Genomic DNA, 21,042 nt, shown 5'->3' with positions numbered 1-21,042 from the left:
AAATTCCATTTTCTGCATTGCTTGACATATCACTTCTGATACTTTTTTGCACTATTTCTAATTTTTGTAACGCTAGTCTTGTTGCATTGTTTATTAGATCTCTCATGCTATTTGATGCTTGTTTTATACCATGTAATTTGCCTTGAGTCTCAATGAGAAAGGTGGATTACAAAGTACATAAATAAAACAGGTCTTCCAACTCACTGCTATTCTCACTGCTCTCAAATAATGGATGAATAGGCCTCAGTTCCTTTGCTGTGCCTTGCTAAATCCACCTTTGGACTATGGGCCATTTTTAAGGCCCCAGAAATGTTTCTACCTCCTATGTAATGGATAGGGAACTGAAGCTTCCATTTCCCTGCAACTAGGTTCAATGGGTTCCTGCCAAAGATAACAAAGACAAGTGAACACAAAGGAAGTTTCTTATTAACCTTCTTCAGGGAAGCTGCTCAGAACAGAAAATCGTGGAAAAGAATATTGTTAACAGCCCGTGTAGTGTGGTGGTTAGAGGGTCAGGCTAGGACAAGGGAGACCTGGGTTCAAGTGCCCATTTGAACATAAAGCTCACTGGATAACTTTGAGCCTCCACCTAAAATGGAAGAGGGACGAATCATGTACGTCACCATGAGTTTCCTAAAACAAGAGAATTTTCTTCTAAAACTACTGCTGAAATCCCACCTTCCCCTCCTCCTACTTAGAAAGAGTCTAATATGTCATTGCTAAGGCACTGTGATTAGAGAGATGGATTTGCAAAAAAATATTAATCCTATTTATGGGAAAGGTTTGGAAGTGACTATTAGAGGTCAAAACAATAATGCTGGGGAAAAACAATTGTAGAGATGAAGCTTCTTTTTATGTAAGTTAATTGAAACAATTGAAATTATAATCCTGACTGAATAAGCCACATTAATGCTAAAAAGAAAAAGAGGTCTTGTGATTTATTGATGCCTAACAGATTTATTGTGGTAGAAAATGTTGCCAACCGGACAAGAGGGTTTAACATGCAAGCTGTATAGCAATGTTAAATATATCACGAGTGAAAGGGGAACGCAGTCAGAAATGAGGAGCATACAGCTTATGATGGTTAATACTTAATATTAGTAGATAAACATGGGTATTATTTCCTGTATGAGAAGTGAAAACACATGAAGCTCAAGAATGCTTCTGCAATGTTTAATACAGACAAAAGAAAGGGATGGCCTGGAATAAAAATGAGAGCCAGTTTGGTGTAGTGGTTAAGAGCACGGGACTCTAATGTGGAGAACCGGGCTTGATTCCACACTCCTCCACTTGAAGCCAGCTGGGTGACCTTGGGCTAGTCATGGCTCTCTGGAGCTCTCTCAGCCCCACCTCACAGGGTGCTTGTTGTGGGGATAATAATGGCATACTTTGTAAATCACTCTGAGTGGGCATTAAGTTTGCCTGAAGGGTGGTATATAAATTGAATGTTGTTGTTATTGCTTTTACTGAATAAATTGGGGTAAAAAAACATAAATCTAGGAATACTTTCAAAATAGTAGATGTTGAGGTTCCACTTGAAATAATATGGGACACATTCAAAGTGGCCTTCAGAGAGAAAATCATCAGTGTGGCACATCAAACAATAAAAAGCAGAAAGACCTGAGATTGATAACAATATTGTTACAGCCTATGGCTAATGGTGCTCTGCTCAGGGTACAAAACATTTACCTCAGTCTTCCACTCCTTCAGCTCTGGGGATACAAAGACAATTCATTTTAACATAGGGAAGTAAGGAAGGGGATTCCTTTTCTCATGTACTAGTTCAACAACCATTCCTCCCTCAACAGTATCTCCCACACATCGGGAGTAGGGACAGCATTTATGTGGCAGAAAGGGGGTGGGTGGGTTCCATCTTGGAGGTAATCTGTCAATACATGGTATGGTATAACATGTCAGCACAACATGTTATACTAGTGTAGGAGAAACAACCACATGACCGGATTACCAGCCAGTCCAACCTTTGCTACTGCTGGAAAACAGGAAAACTCCCAGTCTTAACACGCAATGTAAATTAGTTATGAGTTGTTTCAGAAAGACTTCATCTCTATGCTTGACTTTATGCTTGTTTTCAATTTTTTCTGCTTCTATAACTCTACTGTATCGGTTTCACTGAATGTCCAAACTGTTGTTCATTATTGTACTTGCTCAGTGAATGTCCTACTTGTTGGTTATATTGTATTTCACTTGCACTGTGTAATCCGGCTCAGATCTCAGTGAAAAAGGTGGACTATGAATGAATGAATAAATGAATGATGCCTTTTACTTTGCAGGATCAGAGCCTCATAGATCAGCCCCAATAGGACCTACAGGCAGCATTATAATGCAACTCCTCGCAAGGGACAAATAGTGTAGTCTGTGGGGCAATGCCCACCCCCCACCCCCAAGGTAAATCTCCACACACGGGAACCCTAAGGAGGACCTGCCAAAGCTCATACCCTACTATAAATTTTGTTAGTCTTATAGACGCTACTGGACTCTTGCAAAAGCATGGTGTGCAACTTCCTTGAACCCATCTTTGTTGGCTACTGTGGAATATCGTTCAGTATTGTCCTTGTGTCATACTTGGCTCTTTTCAATAATTCTCCAACAGGGTATAGGAGAATTGGCAACATGACCAACAGCAGCCTGCTCCTGTGTTGTTCCTATTGGATCTATCTGTAGCCTTTGATCATGCCATCCTGTCATGGCCATCCAATTGAGGCATTTGAAGGCAGGATATCAGTGGATGTTCCTTAGGCTATTTTAAATCATTCCTCATGGAATGAAATCAAAGGGTTGCTATCGGAAGCCAGCTATCTTCAGTGTGGGAGTCATCCCGCTGGGTTTCTCAGAACACATTCTTATCCTCCATGCTATTCAACCTCTATGTAAAGCCTTTAGCTTCGTAGCTTTGGAACTGGATGCCATCAATAAGTGGATGACAAGCAGCTGAATATTTCGCAATCCAAATCCCCTGGTGATGTGGTAGAGGTCTTGAACCACTGCCTGATTTTCTGTGATCAAACGGCTGAAAGCAAAGAAAGTGAAAATGAACCCAGAAAAGATGGAAGTGATGCTGCTGGACTGGGAAGGTGGACTCTTGAAGGACATTATGCTTCCCACAGCTCCGGGTTGGGAAATTCCTGGAGATTTGGGGGTGGAGCCAGGGGAGAGTGAGGTTTGGGGAGGGTCCTCAGTGGGATATAGTCTACCCTCAAAATCAGCCATTTTCTCCAGGGAAACTGATCATTGTGTCCCGGAGATCAGTTGCAATGCCGGCAGATCTGCTGCCACCACCTGGAGGTTGGCAACCGTAAGACCGGCAGTGGCCATAGAACCTCCGCTCTCATGGAGAAAATCCCCCCCTTCGCGCCAATGGCAACAGCCCTCGCCCTTTTCAAGCCCCGCCCTTCCCGCTCATAGGTCACTCGCCTGCCGTCAGCGCACACGTGGCCCTTTCTTCTCCCGACACAACATTACCACACGCGCAAGATCTGCGCGACTCTATTGGTCGAAGTTCTTGTCGCTCCTTTCATTCGCCCGCCCTGTTGTCATCGTTTAGGCCAATGGCTAAAGTCGCTTGCTACCAAGGCTTTTCCGGGTTGAGGCGGGCGGGAGTGCGCTTGCGGGGCTCCGCGCTCCTCTGCCGGGCTTCTCCCTTGTGCTGCTGGGCGCCCTGCTGCTGACCTGAGATCGGGCTGGGGGAGAGGCTCGCGGGGGGCTTTTCGAGGGGCCGCGGCCTTTGCTCGCTCTGCCTCGCCGCTCCCCCACCATGGCTTATCAGGGCTTCACGGCGGAGTATTTGGGGATCCCCGCCGTGACGCGCGCCTACACCACCGCCTGCGTCATCACCACCGCTGCCGTGGTAACGGGGGGGGGGTGATGGAAGTGGGGAGGGCGCCGCTTCCCTGCAAAGGGTTGCCAGCTCCGGGTTGGGAAATTCCTGGAGGTTTTGGCGGTGAAGCCTGGGGAGGGAGAGACCTCAGTGGGGTGTGATTTCATAGAGGCCGCCTCCAGAGCAACCGTGTTCTCCAGGGGCACTGATCTCTGTGGCCTGGAGATCAGTTATGATTCCGGGAGATCTCCAGCCACCACCTGGAGGTTGCCAACCCTATTTTGGTTGCAGGGGGAGGGGTCGTCATATCGGGCCCCCGCGAGCCTCTTTCCTCTGCTTGGCAGGACTGACGAGGAGGCGTAGCTAGGTGCAAGGAGGGCAGCGGTTATCTCGCCGGCGCCCTTCTAAACGTGCCTCTCCATCTCTCCTTGCCTGCAGCAACTGGATCTCCTCACGCCTTTCCAGCTGTACTTCAACCCGGACCTCATTTTCAGGAAGCTGCAGGTGAGGTCCTCGCCGCGTTCCTTGCCTCGCTCGCCCAGGCAGTTCGCTCTCCCCTTCGGCAAAACGAGGGCCGGAGAGACCAGACAGGGCTGCTGCTCGAGGCCTCTTGTTTCTTGCCCCTTTCTTTGCAGATCTGGAGGCTCCTCACCAACTTCCTGTTTTTCGGGCCCTTGGGATTCAGCTTCTTCTTCAACATGATATTCTTGTATCCTTTGCACTTGGCTGCTCTCCTTTCCTCTACTGCACAAGGATGTGCCTCCTGATCCTTTCAGCAAGGCCTGAGATCAGTGCTGGCGGACCCATTCCTCTTTGCATGCTTGTATGGGCTAACAGGTGAAAGCACCAAATAGGAGAGCTAGCAGCTGGAGTGGTGTTCAATTTGTTGCAGCAAACTGCATTCATTCCCTTCATTTATTCCCAGCCTTTCTCACAAACGGGGACCCTAAGTGGCTCATGACTTTCTTCCTTCATTTTATCCTCACAACAGTCCTGTGAGGTAGGCTAGGCTGAGAGAGTGTGACTTGCCCATGGTCACCCAACAAGCTTCCATGGCAGAGTGAGGATTTGAACCTGGATCTCCCAGATCCTTGTCCAACACTTTAACCATTACACAGTTATTGCAGTTAGGCTTGAGTTTAAGCCACAATAAGTGTGATAGTCTTTAAGGTGCCATAGGCGCCTTTTCCTTTGGTTAGCAGCTGGAACAATGTTATGAAACTTGTGATCAAGTACCAGAAAGTACTTTGCTGTAGAGAGATGGGAAGAAGGTGGCATTTTTTTCTGTTATTGCCTCTGTGTTTGGAGATACACAACTACTTCACTATTTGAGCATACCAAATCAAACACTGACTGTGGCAGCCGTGGCCTCTATGTGAAATAACTGAACTCAAAAACAGTGTTTAGTATTCTACAGCTGTTAAAAGATTTTGGCATACAGAGACATGGGGAGAACAGTGAATGGGAGGTATATAAGTATATGGGGGAGCTGAGGCAGGAGATTTGCACTAGCAAGGATAGATAGCAGCAAACTGGAACTTAATTAAGAGCACCATGGCAATGGAAGTGGCTTAAATGAAACTTCAAAGATCTCTTCATACAAACTACAATTTTTCTGTGATCTGTAATGTCTTGTAAAATATTTAGTAAGGGCCCAGTGTATAATGCAAACAGATTAGTTCTCATTATGACACAAGGCAAGTAGAATACAAACATTCAGTGCCCAGGAAACAAACCAGATGCTTTCCATTTGAGCCAAGTAAGGAAATTATAGAACACTTAGTCCAAAGATGTGCCTTCAAGCTGCTAAGGAAAAAAGCAAGTCAGAGTAAATGAGGAACAAAAGTGAGAGGGGAACATCTGATACTCCTGATTCAGGCTAGTCAGACCATCGCTTTAGGAACTTGTTTAAGTGGCATTTTCCAAATTCATTGTGGTAAGATTAGAAATCTTATTTCCTAGCAGGTCCAAGAAAGAGTAAACGTAGCTATCACAACTTCAGATTTAAAGCCCACTTCTGCAAGGAAAAGTGCAGCAATTATACTAATCATACTAATGTTACTTTCCAATAAAATAGTTACTACTGGCTGAAAAGGGACATAGATGTTCAGTGCCTTCCTCTAAGCCTTGTTCATTCATTATATTTTAATCTGTTCTTCCATAGAACTTAAGGTGATGTACAGAGAATTCCCAAGTGTCTCTTCCAGGCTCGTCTTCAACAAGGCTGTGAAACTAACTGCATGCCTTCAGAGGACACCCTCTGCTTTTGTGCAGATATTCCCAGCCTAGTCTGTCATCAATAGTAGATACGGGACCTTTAAAAAAATCATATTCTGAGCTACCTTCCTTGCTACCTCCATCCTATGGAACATGTCAGTCACTGGCTAGAAGCTTCCCCAAAGGAAAAAAACAATTGTGAAAGCTTACTAACATTTCTAAATCAATGCCACTTTAACCTTCAATAAAATAGTTACTACAAAAGTGTCAATTTTATGGGTACTAGTCATATGTCCAAAATACACATTTGTGAAAATACACTCGAAGTCAATCTCCAAATCAGGATGCAACTCACTTTCACAAATGTAAAGGTTATTGAAGGTTAAGTGGCATTGATTTAGACATCTTAGTAAGCTTTCACAGTTGTTGTTTTTCCTTTGGTAAGCTCATCATTTGCATACAGAAGCTTCCCCTGGCAGCCCCTCTAGTGTCTGTCTCTACAGTTGCATTAGACAGCATCACTCCACTCTTAAGGCAAGCCTTTGCTGAGAGGGGTCAGCTCAGATCCTCTGCAATGAATTTTCTTGTGCTCACAGGAGCAGTTTAGCAATCTTGTTCAGTATGTCAGCCATCTGTTAGCTTCCTTGACTGCCTCTCCTCCTGCCTTGCTGCCTGCTCACAGGTATAGATACTGCCGCATGCTGGAAGAAGGCTCTTTCCGTGGAAGGACAGCAGACTTCATCTTCATGTTCCTTTTTGGAGGGTTTCTCATGACAGTATCCTTTCTGGTTGAGCTACTGTGTAGGATTCCCTTGGTAAAGCGTAATGTTACGCTCACCTAAGCATCTCTGCACCCTCCCACTTCATGGATGGCAGGAAGGATTCCCTTGAAGCACTTCTAACATTCACACTATTCGCATAATGGAGGGGGGGGGATAGGAGCTGGAAGCTTCGGCGAGTGACAGATGAAATTTCTTATCAGCTAAAAAGCAACACTACCCGTGGATTTTGTCAAACTGACCAAACTGTATATTCTGATAGTAGTTGTTATCTGCTACTCTAACAGCAATGATTCTTTATGGGTGCCTACAAATTCTCAGCTTTTTTAAATGGCAAAGAGGATTTCCTCAGAGGATCACTTTACAAACAAGCTCTCTACATTCCTGTTCTGTCTATGTCTTGCTCAGTTGGTCTTTATGCAGCTATGAGGATAAGAAAACTGCCTTTTCTTTAAAATAATACTATTTTAAAATAAAAATAACTTTTAAAGTAACACTAAACACTTGTTCAATGGCATTTAATGAATTACCTTCTTGCTCTCATCTTTTATGCAGTACTATCAATGTAATCCAACCAACCTTGCCTCAGCTGTAAGAATTCATCTGGTTTCATTCTCCAGCAGAAGTCGTGTATCTCTTCATTTTCTGAAATGGAGCCTGAACAGGCGCACCCCACACAGGTGTATTTGAAAATGGTTAAAATACACTGCATTGCTTTTAACTAAACATCCCTGCCCTTAATGGTCTCCCATTGGGCCCACCAGTTTATTCTTTTCAGGGTAGCAGAATCGTAGTGATGTTTCTTAAGACAACACATGTTCCCTTCCAGAAAGCTTGGAGGCACGTCAGGCTTCTGTAAAGCAATGTAATTTTTTCCTTGACTCTGTAGCTTGCAGCTTTTTGGCCTCTTTGCTGGCCTCTTCTTCCTAGGCCAGGCATTCACCATCATGCTGGTTTATGTGTGGAGCCGGAGGAACCCTTACATCCGCATGAACTTCTTTGGTCTGCTGAACTTCCAGGCCCCATTCCTACCATGGGTCTTGATGGGCTTCTCATTACTGCTGGGCAACTCCATTCTCATTGACCTCCTAGGTAAGAGAGCTCATGCTTTAAAGGCAGGAGCCATTACATCATTCGTCTGGCACTGACACACAAAATGTCTATGGATAGGCAGATTTACCTACCCATTTCTGCACAGGTGCAAGAGGCAGTGTTGTGGGTTGACTGCAGCAGCAATCATCCATTGTCATCAGTGACAGGGAAGAGCAAACTGTGGCTCCTGTTTGAATTAACACTGGGTAGCTGTAAATTCAGGCACAAAAGATGGGAGTGTTGACCCTTTATTCTTGGGCAGAAAAGTTCAGACACCAAATATAAGCAACACCACAAAACTAAGCAGCCATGTGGGTCTACAGAAAAATGCTAAGCACTAAAGCAGTTGAGCTCTCCAGAAATCTTCAAGTTGGATATTCATTTAGAAACAAAAGAGGTGCTGATGGTGATGATAGAGGCATCGACAGAGGCCTTACGTTTACAGCTTACAGAAGGCCTGAACATTCTCTTACCTCTTTCCCTGTGACTGTCTTTAAAAAAACTGCTGTAGATAGTGGTTAAGTGGTTGGGATGTCAGCACTCGGTTAAAATCTCACTACTGCTACGAGCTCAGCAGGTGGCCTTAGGTAAGCCACTCCTCTCAGCCCCAGCTGTACGGTGGGAATAATGACATTGACTTTGTTCACTACTCCCAAGTGTGGCACCAATCTGTCTAGAAGAGTGGTACATAAGCACATTGTTGTTATTATAACTACAGGACAATTGGAGGCAGGGAGTTCCACCAGTCAGCACTGTACCAAGTAAGAATTGGGGTGTGTGGCTGTGGCCCTGCAGGGGACAGAACATACGCATTAAAGCATTGCTCCTAGTTAAACTGACTCATTAAGTAAAGCTGCTTTAACAGGAAGGGAAACCAATGCAGCTTTCTTTTTTCTACAGGAATTGCTGTGGGCCATGTCTATTACTTCCTTGAGGATGTTTTCCCTAACCAGCCTGGAGGGAAGAAATTGCTACTTACACCAGGATTCTTGTAAGTCTTTCTTGAGTCCACAGCAACCAATTTCATTCAGGCGGCTCTTGAGGATTAACACTTAAACTATATCCAGCCTCGATGAAGAGTGACTGCCCCCATGAAAACACAATCAAGTTCCTAAAAAGTCAGTAGTGTGGTTTAGACAGACATGATTTCCTTCCCTGGGGTGCACTGATAGGGCAAGAAACTGAGGTGGAAGTGATCCCTTAGATTCAGGGGAAGAAAAGGAACATGGAGCAGGGCATAAAATCAGGGCTGATTTACACATTACACTTTTAAATGCATGCCATATGTAATGAGTGAATGAGGCAAACACCTCTTTGGGAGTTCATTATAGATCTGATAGTTCTTGGTGACAGAACTCAGTGAAGGACCTCCCTGGTTACCACTGTTGCATTTATCTTATGTTGGGATGGGCCTCTTCTTTCACAGGAAGCTTGTGTTTGACCCCCCAGAGGAGGATCCTAACTACAATCCCCTCCCTGAGGAGACTCCAGCTCCTGCTCAAGACCCAGACCAACCACAGCTACCATAGTAATTGAGGCACAGTCATTTCCCCTGCCTTATATGGTGCTGAACCAGATACAGATTGCCATCTCAGCAGTGCTGATTCGTATTCTTGTGCCACTCTCCTTTCAATGGGCAAGCTACGCTGCAGCTCAGGAGATGGAAGGAGAACTCCATGGAAGTGTTGAATGATGCAAAGGAGTGGAAGATGCATTTGTTGAACTCCCTGGGAAGCTATGGCCAGAAGACTCTACAGACTGCGCATCTAGAATCAGGTGGTTCAGCATCTTGAGCACTATCAACTTCCAGCAGAGATTTCACTCTTAATGGTGTCTTAAAAGACATTGAAAAGAGCTGCTGCCTTTTCAATGGTCGCAGTGTGTTCTGTGTGCCAAGATGCATGGAATGGGGGTCTGGCACAATTCAGCTTAGCTTTCCTTTTTCTCCAGCTTTTTAGGCCTCAGGTGGCTAAGAAGTTTTGCACAGGCAGGAGCTACTGAAACCCTCATCCCAGGCTGGGCTCCCTGTTTTCTTGCTTCCTTTGCCCACCCCAAGTTCTGTTTTTTTTTAAAAAAAAATGTGTGGCTACTGAGTTTTATATTCCTTCAGGATTACAGCAGGTAAAACCTCCTGATCTGTTTAATAAGTTACTCATTCCTATTTTACAGATGAGGAGCAGAAGATGGCAACAGGTATCAAGACAACTAGAACCAATTTGAAATCAAATTGACCAGGTCAGGGGGGAAAAACACTGCCTGTGGCTCTCAGTTACAATTCTGCTTCTCCTTGTGGCCTGTACCATGACATTTGGTAGCAATTAATGTAACAGCCCTGTAGCCTTGACTCTAGCCTTCAAATGCTGAGTGAGAGAAAAGACCCCCCCATTCCCTTGCTCTGTAATTTAATTTTGAAATCAAGTGGGTGCATAATATATCAGAAGACATCTGGCCAGGACAAGTACAGCCCGTCTCTCTGCTTCTCCTTTCTTCCACAATCACCTTCCATAATTACAGACCCAATAAATGCGATCAGAATTATGAACAGCAGACATGCTTAATTTGCACTTATTCTTGTTCTTGTCTTGTACCTCAAGGAAAAAGCCTTTGTTTAGCACCGAATACTCTTTCCTAGGTAGATCATGCAGGGAGAGAATGACTGGCCCAACCAAGGTCTCACAGTGAGCTTTGTGGCAAAGTATGGATTTTAACATGAGTCTTGAATCCTAAATGCTGCATCACACATTCAAAAAAAAAAAACCCCACTATGAACTCACAGTGAAAATAGGGAGATAAATCTTTTGATGCAATTCAGCCCTGAAAGGCAGCAACTTGCCTAAGCTGCCTAGGAACTGGGCTGTTTCCTACCTTCAAACTGCTCTGGGTGCAAAATTGGGGAGAATGTTGTGGGAGAGAGCATGTGTCAAACACTAGAACTCCGTGTCAGCCAGAAGTATAAGATGGACATAAACATCAGCGGGCATCTTCTTTGATAATCAAGGTGAAAACTGCTTCTGAGTTCTAACCCAGTGACTCTTCCCAATATCACTCTCCATTCTTCTGCCCTTAAAATATGCTCATCATGTGCTACTGTTCCCCTGAAACTGCCTGCATGCATGTCCAGTGGTAGTTGGAGGCCACTACAGGACCCACTGTACTAAGCACAAAAAAAAATCTGATAGATCGAGAGAACTCTGGGATCAAAAATAGATGATAATGATCGTAGGCTATCCACAGGGTGCATGCACTGCTTTGAGCAGTTAAAGTCAAGAGGAACTACACAAGAAAACTGAAGCCAACTGAAACTCACGGATCCTCTTTCAGGAAGATGTGACATCAAATCAAATCTGGTTAACATTTCTTAAACTGCAAACAGCATGGTATAGTATTCAGGCATTTTTCCTGCCAGAGAAAGGTGTTTAATTTGCACACAGTATTGTGAAATTAGGCTGAAGCAAAAACTGTGACCCTGTAGCAGTAGGCAAGGTTCCAACCCAGACCATCCCTGCGGTTGCTTAAAAGATCCACATTCAGCAGAAAGAGAAACCCCCACTGGGTTCACTCCTCCAACCGGCTAAGAGTCAGACTAAGAACACTCCTAAATTTTTCTGTTCCACCTTCCTCCATACCAGGTTCTCAAGGCCATAAATTAACAGCCAAGGGATCAGACCCCTTCAAACTCATGACACACAGCTTCTGGCCACACCCAGGCTTAAATACCTGCAACAGTGACAGAAAAAGCAGTTCAGCCCAGACGTCACACTGCTGGCAGAGATATTTTCAGAACTCCCCTTCCCTGCAAGGAAGGTTGGGATACTAGCAGCCTGCATGCAAGAGGGACAAACCACAGTGACACTGTACAGCAGTCAGAAAAATCATTAGCCGGAAAGCGGAAGCACACACTGGAGATACTTAATAGAAACCAAAATATTACTCACTTCTTTTATTTAAAAAGTTGTTCAAACTAGGTGAGGATGGGAAGAAAGAGATAAAGGCTCAGACCGCCACCTCTGGTCTTTAGTTGGACCCCTTGCTCGACACGTAGCCATGAAGCGGAGGAAGGAGAGGTCTCCAAGTCTCCTGACCTGCTGGGCCAGCAGAATGCATGTGCTGACACAGTCATAGGGTAGACAACTACAGCAGGACAAAGGCTAAATGCTCAGTCCTTCCAAGGTCACAGTCTGCAGATTGAACTCTCGTTGCTTCAGGTCAATTACCAGGCGGGAGCAGTGTTGGCCAAACGCCTCATACGCCTGCAAGGGAGGTGACAGACAAGCATGAACAGCCAGCTTAAAGACTATAGAACTGGGGAGGGATAGAGAGATGGGGAAAGACAAAAAGGAAGGGAGACTAGGAAAAGAGTAAAAAGTCCAGTAGCACCTTTAAGACAACCAACTTTATTAAGGCATAAGCTTTCGAGAACCACAGCTCTCTTCGTCAGATGCATCTGATGAAAAAAGCTGTGGTCCTCGAAAGCTTATGCCTCAATAAAGTTGTTTAGTCTTAAAGGTGCTACTGGACTTTTTACTATTTTGCAACTACAGACTAACATGGCTAACTCCTCTGGATGTAGGAAAAGAGAATACAAAGGAGCATGAATGCAAAAGATACTCCCAGTGTCAAAGCTTCAGTCATCCAGTGACATTTTCAAGCAGTTTGGAAAGAGAGCTTTCCTTCATACAATTCAAAAATGCAATTTCTGGCTCCATGAAGTTGACATAGCTAAATACAATATTAACAATGTTAGGGTACATGCTATAACTTCTGCACTATATACGGTAAGCCTCTGGGCACCCAGGTTTTCCTCTTGATCTCTCAATCTCAGTCCTCAGCAAGCTTGACAAAAGAATGATGTGCCCCTCTTCAATACGATGCCAACCATTCCAAAATTTAAAAATTCTGATAGCTGGCCTCTTGCAAAGATTGCTTTATGCTACATAAGGCAATTCATGCTTAACCAAAAGTAAAATAATCAGGAGAAAAAAACCTGATCAGACCAAACTGCCCCTGTTCTGTGTGTATGTTCTAAGGATTTATTTTAAAAAGAGCTCAACTGTGAGAAAGGCCACTCCAATGTAATCAGTCATAAATGCAGGACTTCTCATTGCTTCTCTGTGAGGTTTGTACTGCTTCATGAATAACATACTACCTGATTTTTAAGCACACCGAGTAGAAACCAATTCTGCATAGTGCAGCATCTGGCAGAGTATTGGTGGCTCTTTTAATATGAAATCAGACTAACAAAAGGAACGTTCGCCAGGATGATATCTAAATCTTGATCACCCTATTTCAAAACAGCTCCTGATTGACTAAATGCTGCTCCGTTAGACTACAGATCTGAGAATCAGATGACATGGAACACTGGATGATGATGGATCACCAATTTTAATATTTTGGAGAACAAGAGAAATAAGTCCCCCTCCCCCCTACTGGCTAAGCAGTTTTGAAATCATGCTAACAAATGGGGCACAAGGAAAATCAAAAAGATTTAAGTTGTGTTTTACCAACAAAGGCACAATGAAATCCATATGAACAGGTAGTAGCACCTTGTGTTTCTGTCCTGGTCACGGATTTTCTTCTCCATCTCTGCATCTGTCAGGGTTTCAAGTAGAGGGCACCATTGGTCAGCATCTCCAGTGTTACGAATGGCAATCTCCACTGTTGGTAGAGGGTTCTCACTAAAAAGACCAGGACATGATGCAAAAAGAGATGAGAAACGAAGCAGCAGTCTAGAGTATAAGTTTCACAGTTTTTATTGTAACACAGATCCACCATCAAGAGAATTTTCAACAGGGACTGAACTCCGTTGCACATGCCAAGCCAAGTTTCATACCCTGGAATGCACACACTGATTCTCAGATATGAAGCAGAGCCTCTCTACAGCATAATAGCTGGAGTCTCACAAGGTCTATGCTCCAAACAAGCAGTATAGGATCCTCTTGTGGGACCCTGCTGAGGAACAAGTTGTTTCCTTTACCTGAATGCATACGTCTTCTGATGCCAGCTCAGCTGTCCCCGGATGCTGTAAGCAATAGTGGTGACAAACTCACCACCCAGCCCAAGCTCTGAGCACAGCTTCAGTGCAAACTTCTCTGGGGAATTCTCTTTCTCCGACATATCCCACTCGAATTGGTCCACCAGGGAGATGTTCCCCACATGTATGTTGAGCTGGGTGAAAACGTCACATAATTAGAATATTATTGCCTGTATTACAGATTACCTTAGTCCAACACTCTCCCACCCCTTTTGTGCAGGATTAGGAATAAAAAGGAAACCGATTTCTCATTCTCTTCCATAATCTGCTACAGTTTACTGCTGATTAGTTTCAGAAACACACAAAGTTGTTTTCGACGGAATCAGACCATCAACCACCAAGGTCAATACTGCCTACTCAGACTGGCAGTGGCTCTTCAGGCTCTCAGCAGAGGTCTTTCACATCACCTACTACTTGATCCTTTTGACTGGAGATGCTGGGGATAGAACCTGGGACCTTCTGCATGCCCAGCAGGTGCTGTACCACTGAGTTATGGCCCTTCCCCAAAGCTACGACTAAGACTGCCACTTTGCCTCCAGAAACCCAAGTCCAGTATGCTTCTCATCAAATACCAGGTATTAAACACAAAACATTTTCCAAAAGCACTGGCCGGAACAGACACATTTACAATGAGTTGCTTTTCTATTCTCTGAAGAGTGTAGATGAAATTTTTTTAGGTAAAAAGGAAGCCTTGTCTCTCCACACCTAGGATGCACTGGGGTAGTAAAAACACTTCTCAGAAGACTAATCAGAACGCTACAGAGATAACTTCATCTAAAATACCAACTTCAACCTTCCTACACATTAAAGTTTGGCCAGCACCCTTGTCAAGCCACCCATTCTTCATATACTTTTATTCACAGCAAGGGAGCATAGAATGGCTAGCTCAAGACAGATGAACAGTAGGGGGCATCCTGCAAGCAGGCAAGTAGAGGATCAAGTACAATGGAAGGAGAATTGGATGTGCTTATTGGGAATGCATCTATCTTCAGCGGCATCTCTGGCAGCACTGGCCCTCTGCACTTCCTTGGAAAACAGCTGTGATTAGCTTGAGCTAATCAAGCTCACTAGACAGCCACAAGCAGAACTTCTGCAATTGGGGTTGCCTCGCTTTACCTTAATAATGACACGCTGATCTGATTGGTCCTCCAGGATACTGTCTGTAGGGTAAGATTCAATCTGCTGTCGGATTGCTGATGCAATTGCGGGAACAAAGGTCAGGGGATTCAAATCCAGGTCATCACAGAGAATTTCCGAAAACATTTCTGGAGTCATTAGTTTTTCTGACAGAGGTAAAGAAAATCTTTGTTTTTATCATTAGTCAGAAATCTTTAGAGGGTCTCTAGCTGAAAGCAAAAGGAAGTCTCATGAACTGTGCAGCTTTCAGGGCGACAACAACACTCCTTTCATACTAGAATGCTGGAATGGCGATCCCCTCAGGGGACGGTGTGTGTGCACCTTGCTTCCCAATATTTTACAGCCTACTTTTTAACATAGGAATTTGCCCATTCCTGTCTGTCTCTCTTCATTAATTACTCTCAATTTACACTGCAGGAGATCTGAAGAGGAATCAATAATCCTGTTCCAAACCCCATGCACTATGCTGCCTCTTACACACCATTCATGTTCCATGTAAAAGCATCCCTCAGTTTTTGTCCATCTATTTCCATGTCCAGTCGAATTGGAACCAGCACCTCTGGCTGAGAGGCGTTCTCATGGATTACAGCTGGGTCGTGGTCATCAAAGCTGAAATACAAAATGTAGCAGCAAATAAATAAGGCATGAAAGTCACCCAGCAAGCAGGAAGTATTAGCTCCTGTCACTGATAAAGACAAGGATGGATTTGAGCACTTGTTTCTCAGCCTTGGCAGATTGCTGTCCATCTACACACACTGCTGATGGGGTATGGTGTGTGACAGTGTGAGTGTGTGACAGTGTGAGTGTGTGTGTGTGTGAGAGAGAGAGAGAGAGAGAGAGAGAGAGAGAGAGAGAGAGAGAAGGGGGGGGAATCCCAGGATTTGTGACCCAAGCCCCATCAGGTTTTCAAAAGTAAGTACTTCCTCATTCTTGCTGGATCATGAGGGCCACTGAGGTAGTCATCAGTCTCAGTCTAGAAGTTTTGCTAAGTCCTGGAGCCAGATGTAGGCCTCTGTCTGTGATGAACCTTGTACATCTTATCACTACACCCTTTTGCACAAAGAAAATGGATGCTGGGATACTTATATCTCACAACTCAAATCTGAATTCAGACTTCAGAGGTCCAGTCACTCCATGCTTACTCACCTCTTATACCCCACCAAGCCCTCTTCAAAAGTTATCAACACACACTCACCAGAGTGGAAATGTTCTCTTCTTGTCCCTACCCATCCGGTTCCTGTTAATAGTGGTTGAGCATGGTACGGCATCAAGATGGTGGGAGCTGTTTGGAAGGGTTGGAACCCATTGGCTGTTCCTTTTTGCCTTCTGTTCTCTAAAAGAGGAGATCACTTGCTGAATGGAAAACAAGTATCAACGTTTTTATATCTGATTGTTTTGAGAATGCAAAAAAGCTTGAGCACCAAGTTCAAATATGCTTTCCCTTCAAAACCAGATCAATTCATTTGCAGTATGAAGTATAGTATAGTATAGGCTTAGCTACAGTTTCTTGTCAGGAAAATTGAGTATTATCAACTTAAGCCCTCTGAACCACCACCCTTTTGTCATGATCAGAGGACGTGTGGGATATCCCTTCCAGCTCTGTGTGTCAACGAGCCTCCTAAAGGAAGTCTAGACTCCTATACTCCTGTGTTTCCCCAGGAAGGAAGAGATGCACCCACTTGTTACCTGAGGTATGTGGGGGGCTCAGTGCTGATTGATACTGCCTTGTATTTCTCATCGTTTCCATCCAAGATCTCTTCTACCTCAGAAGCTTTCAAAAGGGTCACACTCGTGGCTAGTGTTGTATAACCATGATCTAGAATCAAAAAAAGGAAGGAGAGGTGTGGATTTCTAGAATGTCAACTGCCAGAGAGCCCTCCCAAGGCAGCTTCCCTTGTGCAGCCAACAGATGGATCAAATACAGGCATTCACCTAATTTATGGAGTAACCTGGGTAGGAAGGAAGGTCCCTGCATTTCTTCTACAAATGCTCAGGGAAAGTCAATTACCTTCAGCGCAAACAGCTTAAGTAAGCTGTATGTAGCCTACTGAACTTCTTCCTGCCCTCAAAGTTCCCTCTAGTTTCACTGGGAAAGGCCTATAAAGCATTTTGCTGGCCCATCTGCCATCACCCAGGTCTGCTGTCCCTTCCTGGTGACAAACTGCAAACTTCTTGGTCCAAGGCAATTCAGTCCTAATGAATATCTGTCTACTTCTGCATCAATGCCTTAAGAAGAAGAAAAGCCGGAGCTACCAGAGATCACAACTGGTAGCTAATGTTTGGACTCAACTAGCTAACATCACAGCCCAACATCCCAGAAATCAAAGTATCCAAAGATACCATGGCTGGAGAGTCAAAACTATGGTACTATCTGGAGTTTCAATAGCCTCAATAGCAGCAAGGAGAAGCCCCAACTGAGAAGACCACATCAGAACACAGCAGTGTAGATGCCAACTCCCCCCCCCCATGAATTAGCATGGGAAGGATCAAAGTAATACCAGAAGGAGATATACTGTTTGACTTACATCTTCTGGGACTGTGACTCCGCTGAGATTCTTTGAGAAGAGAAATAAGAAGTGAAGAGTTAAGGGCAAATTCAGAGACCAACAGGAGGACTTGTATTCTCAAGCATGCTACTGTTCACATCCTACCAGAAACTACAGCAGTAAAAATAGTAAAAGGTAAATTGTGGTGGCCGGTTGGGTCTATAATGATTCCATTACACATTATAATTTTTTTCCCAATTATAATAATAATAATATGTTTATTGCTTTTCCGGCCGAAGCCATAAGCCATACAAACACCAACAAAATAAGAACTGTACACTTGAACATACCCAATACACATTATAATGTTTCCCTAAATTATCAAGAACAGTGCAAAAACACAACAGAAAAATCCTATATTTTGTCACTAGTATTATAAACAGCATTTATGCCTAAAAACCATAATATATCTTCCTTTAGCAGATTCCTTGAGAGGCAGGATATAAATATACAAAATAAATGAAGACTTTCTTTGCAGTTGTTGTAAAACCAACTACATTTTAACAACTGATTTATTGTTGTCTTGTGAAAACCTGCCAGGATTCAAAATCAAAATTTTATTCCACAAAACTTTACAATCCCCCCTCCACATATTTGTTTTTGTTTTCATGATAGATTCATCCCAGGGGCTCTCACATAAAACCCCTTAAGCCATTACATCTAGCTTAAACTGGGCCACCACACATGTATGCATACAGTGCAATGTTAGCATAATGTTAACACACCAGCTCAACACCTGTGCAAATGATGGAACTTAATGCACAACTGTTGCATGAATAGCAACTGAGGGCACAGGATACTGGTGGCTTCTACTGGATAGAAGCAACCTCGCTTTTCTGTCCCTTCAGTATCACATTTAAATTTGTTTATTGTCAGGTTTCACAAACTCTTGCTGAGAAAAAATACCAGTAGAAGATAATCTCATGTTTCATTTTTCTTTGCAGGACACTCCTGTCACATAGATTGTTTGAACAAGGAACAGAGTGAGTTTTCAATGCAGAACCGGTTCACTAGTGATCTTGTCAGAATCCTTTACCATGTGAAGATGCAACAATTTTCTTCCTCTCCTCCACTGTGGCCAGTCGCCTCCAGAGTGAGGGGTATCTCTTGTATAAGGAACCACGAAACATACGCAAATAGTTGCCAACCTGCAAGGCAAAGAGATATGCTGCTGCAACAAGAGATGCCAACCACAACCAGCGCTCCATGTTGTTTAATGTTAGTCCTAGAATTGATTATGTTTTGCTCCAGTATTTTTTCTACCTTGTCTTGGATCCTTGCTAATGCTAAGTCTTTTAAACTTGTATCCGTTTACCTTATGGTATTGTATTGAAATGTACTTGATACTGTTTGTATTAACCTCATACTGTGTAATCTGCCTTGTCTCAGTGAGAAAGGCGGACTATAAATGACGTAAATAAAAATAAATAAATATTGTCTGCAGCATACAGCCCCTCGATTCAGGTGCAACAGTTCACAGGCTAGGGCCCATGCCTACTGTGAAAATGGCTTAGCACACAACATGAGTGGCAGAGATCTGGCAGAGCACATTACAATTGTTCTACATGTGTGTAAACAGGGTGTGACAATTTCTGCCACTCTTGCCTGCTTTCAGTATTGTACAAACATCATATGCACAAGCTAAGAGTGTACCGGTAATGTATGTAGAAAGGGCAATGCATGTCACAAAGTCGGCAACAAGCATGCATATACCATGCTAGACTGACTGCAGGGGTGATCCATGCACTTTTCATGCACTAGGCTACAGAAGCACAAGACTGGGAAGTGAAAGTAAGGCCTGGTTCACACATGCAGAAGAATGTTAGTAAGGAGGAGACACAGTCCTGAAGTGGCAGAATGGAGTGCAAGGGGTCGAGTTCATTTTTCAGTGTTTCTTTGCATAAAGTTCTATGTAAATGGAAAACCAAGCAGGTTTTTGCTTGCCCTAGCAGGCTTTTTTTTAACCCGCAAAGGAGAATTTCCACATACAGCATTCCAAAATGTGATCCTGCATTCTGAAGTGGCACAATCCATCCTACCATTTCCATATTTAACCATTTCATCCCCCAGCAAATGTGAACCAGGCTCCAGTCCCAACACCGTTTAATTTCCAAAGACTAGGGTTGCCAACCCCAGGTCTGGAAATTCCTGGAAACTTGGGGGCAGATCCCAGGGAAGGTGGGGTTTAGAGAGGGAACAGATTTCAGTAGGGTATAATAATGGGGTATAACAGGGTATTCAGTAAGGTATAACAATAATAGTGGGTATCAGCCATTTTCTCCTGATCTCTTTGGTCTGGAGATCAATTGGAATTCCAGGAGATCCCATGCCCCCTGGTAACCCTACCAAAGACCCTCCCTAATGTAAATAAAATAACTGCGGCTCCAGGAAAGCCCCTCAGCTACTATGAATGCCTTTTGCAACAACATCTGCCCAGGCTGTTAGCGGGCTCTAGCTTCAAGGTCCTTAATCTACAAGTGCTCGGGCATTAATGCAGACGGCAGATCCCTTTGTTCTTCTACTACACAGCTTTAACGCTGGGTCTTTGTAGCCTGCATGGGCCTTTTCCAGGCAGACTTTTAAGATGCGAAAAGAAGCCTGAACGGCTGTCAAAGATGTTAAACGAGGTGGGGGAGCTGCACCCAGATGGAGCCTCCGTGGCCAGCAACAGTCTACCACTCGCAAACAAGGCAGAGGCTTTAGATCTTTGCGGGTGGGCTTCGCCTTGCTGAGAACAGGGCACCAGAGTCTGTCCCATCCTCGCTGGGCGCAGGAAGGCGCAGCTCCTTCAGGCGCCTCTCAGATGCTCCCTGGAGGTCCAGGCGCGCGAGGGGGAGCCAGTTTTCCTCAGCCCCCCCCCCTGCTCCGAGCCCAACCAGCGCGGGGGAGAAGCGCTCACCTCGGAACCGATCATGAAGAACTCGCCGTCCTCCTCCAGCTGGAACTTGACGGGCTTCTGCCCGAAGGTTTTACTCAACGCCATCATCATCATGGCGAAAGCCGTAGCAGCCAAGCCGGTCCCCACACGCGACAGCGAGCGGCCGTGGCCTAAGCGGCGAAAATACCGCGCATGCGCTCCCGTGAATACAAGAACCGCCGGACGAGCAGGAGGAAACTGATGGGTCACACCCACCAGAGTGAGAGGATGCGCATGCGCAGGATAAAAAAGGCCCACTTCTATAGTGGTTGCGCTTGCGCTCCTTTCAGACGTCAGGCTTGTGCCTTGTGCGCGTGCGCTGGAATTTGGGTGTCTGTGTAATGGTCGTTTCCTCGCCGGTCTCTTTTATCAGCTGCGGCTGGGATCGTTGGCAGCGTAGTATTTCAACGCGAGGGAAAGGCTCACGAGCTATGCAACGGGCAGGTTGAAAGCTCGTCCGCCTCCAGGATAGCCCGTGCCCAGCTGGT

At 44.6% G+C, this 21,042-nt stretch overlaps 2 protein-coding genes across 3 annotated transcripts; one reads left to right on the top strand and one right to left on the bottom strand.

The window, feature by feature from the left end:
• Window positions 1–3,607: 3,607 nt before the first annotated feature.
• LOC129341736 (derlin-3-like) lies at window positions 3,608–10,470 on the top strand. 2 transcript variants are annotated; one of them, XR_008598137.1, is made up of 8 exons: window positions 3,608–3,865; window positions 4,274–4,339; window positions 4,471–4,544; window positions 6,735–6,828; window positions 7,728–7,923; window positions 8,824–8,914; window positions 9,350–9,699; window positions 10,093–10,470. XR_008598137.1 is itself a non-coding variant. In XM_054997094.1 (7 exons), the coding sequence occupies exons 1-7, from the start codon at window positions 3,773–3,775 to the stop codon at window positions 9,450–9,452; spliced, it is 717 nt and encodes a 238-aa protein (XP_054853069.1). In that variant the 5' UTR covers window positions 3,608–3,772; the 3' UTR covers window positions 9,453–10,470. The 2 variants fall into 2 exon arrangements, 1 of the variants encoding a protein (XP_054853069.1); XM_054997094.1 differs by having other exon boundaries at window positions 9,350–10,470.
• Window positions 10,471–11,848: 1,378 nt separating this feature from the next.
• SMARCB1 (SWI/SNF related, matrix associated, actin dependent regulator of chromatin, subfamily b, member 1) lies at window positions 11,849–20,726 on the bottom strand. Its single transcript, XM_054997038.1, has 10 exons — window positions 20,537–20,726; window positions 18,674–18,785; window positions 17,617–17,646; window positions 16,778–16,907; window positions 16,287–16,424; window positions 15,573–15,700; window positions 15,071–15,237; window positions 13,898–14,088; window positions 13,467–13,598; window positions 11,849–12,173 (listed from the first exon to the last, which is right to left on the bottom strand). Exons 1-10 carry the CDS (start codon window positions 20,627–20,629, stop codon window positions 12,134–12,136), a joined length of 1,161 nt encoding a protein of 386 aa, XP_054853013.1. The 5' UTR covers window positions 20,630–20,726; the 3' UTR covers window positions 11,849–12,133.
• Between the last annotated feature and the right edge of the window lie 316 nt (window positions 20,727–21,042).

The sequence above is a fragment of the Eublepharis macularius genome, chromosome 13 (assembly GCF_028583425.1).
Source record: "Eublepharis macularius isolate TG4126 chromosome 13, MPM_Emac_v1.0, whole genome shotgun sequence".
NCBI lineage: Eukaryota > Metazoa > Chordata > Lepidosauria > Squamata > Eublepharidae > Eublepharis > Eublepharis macularius.
This window is presented reverse-complemented; position numbering and strand designations above follow the sequence as displayed.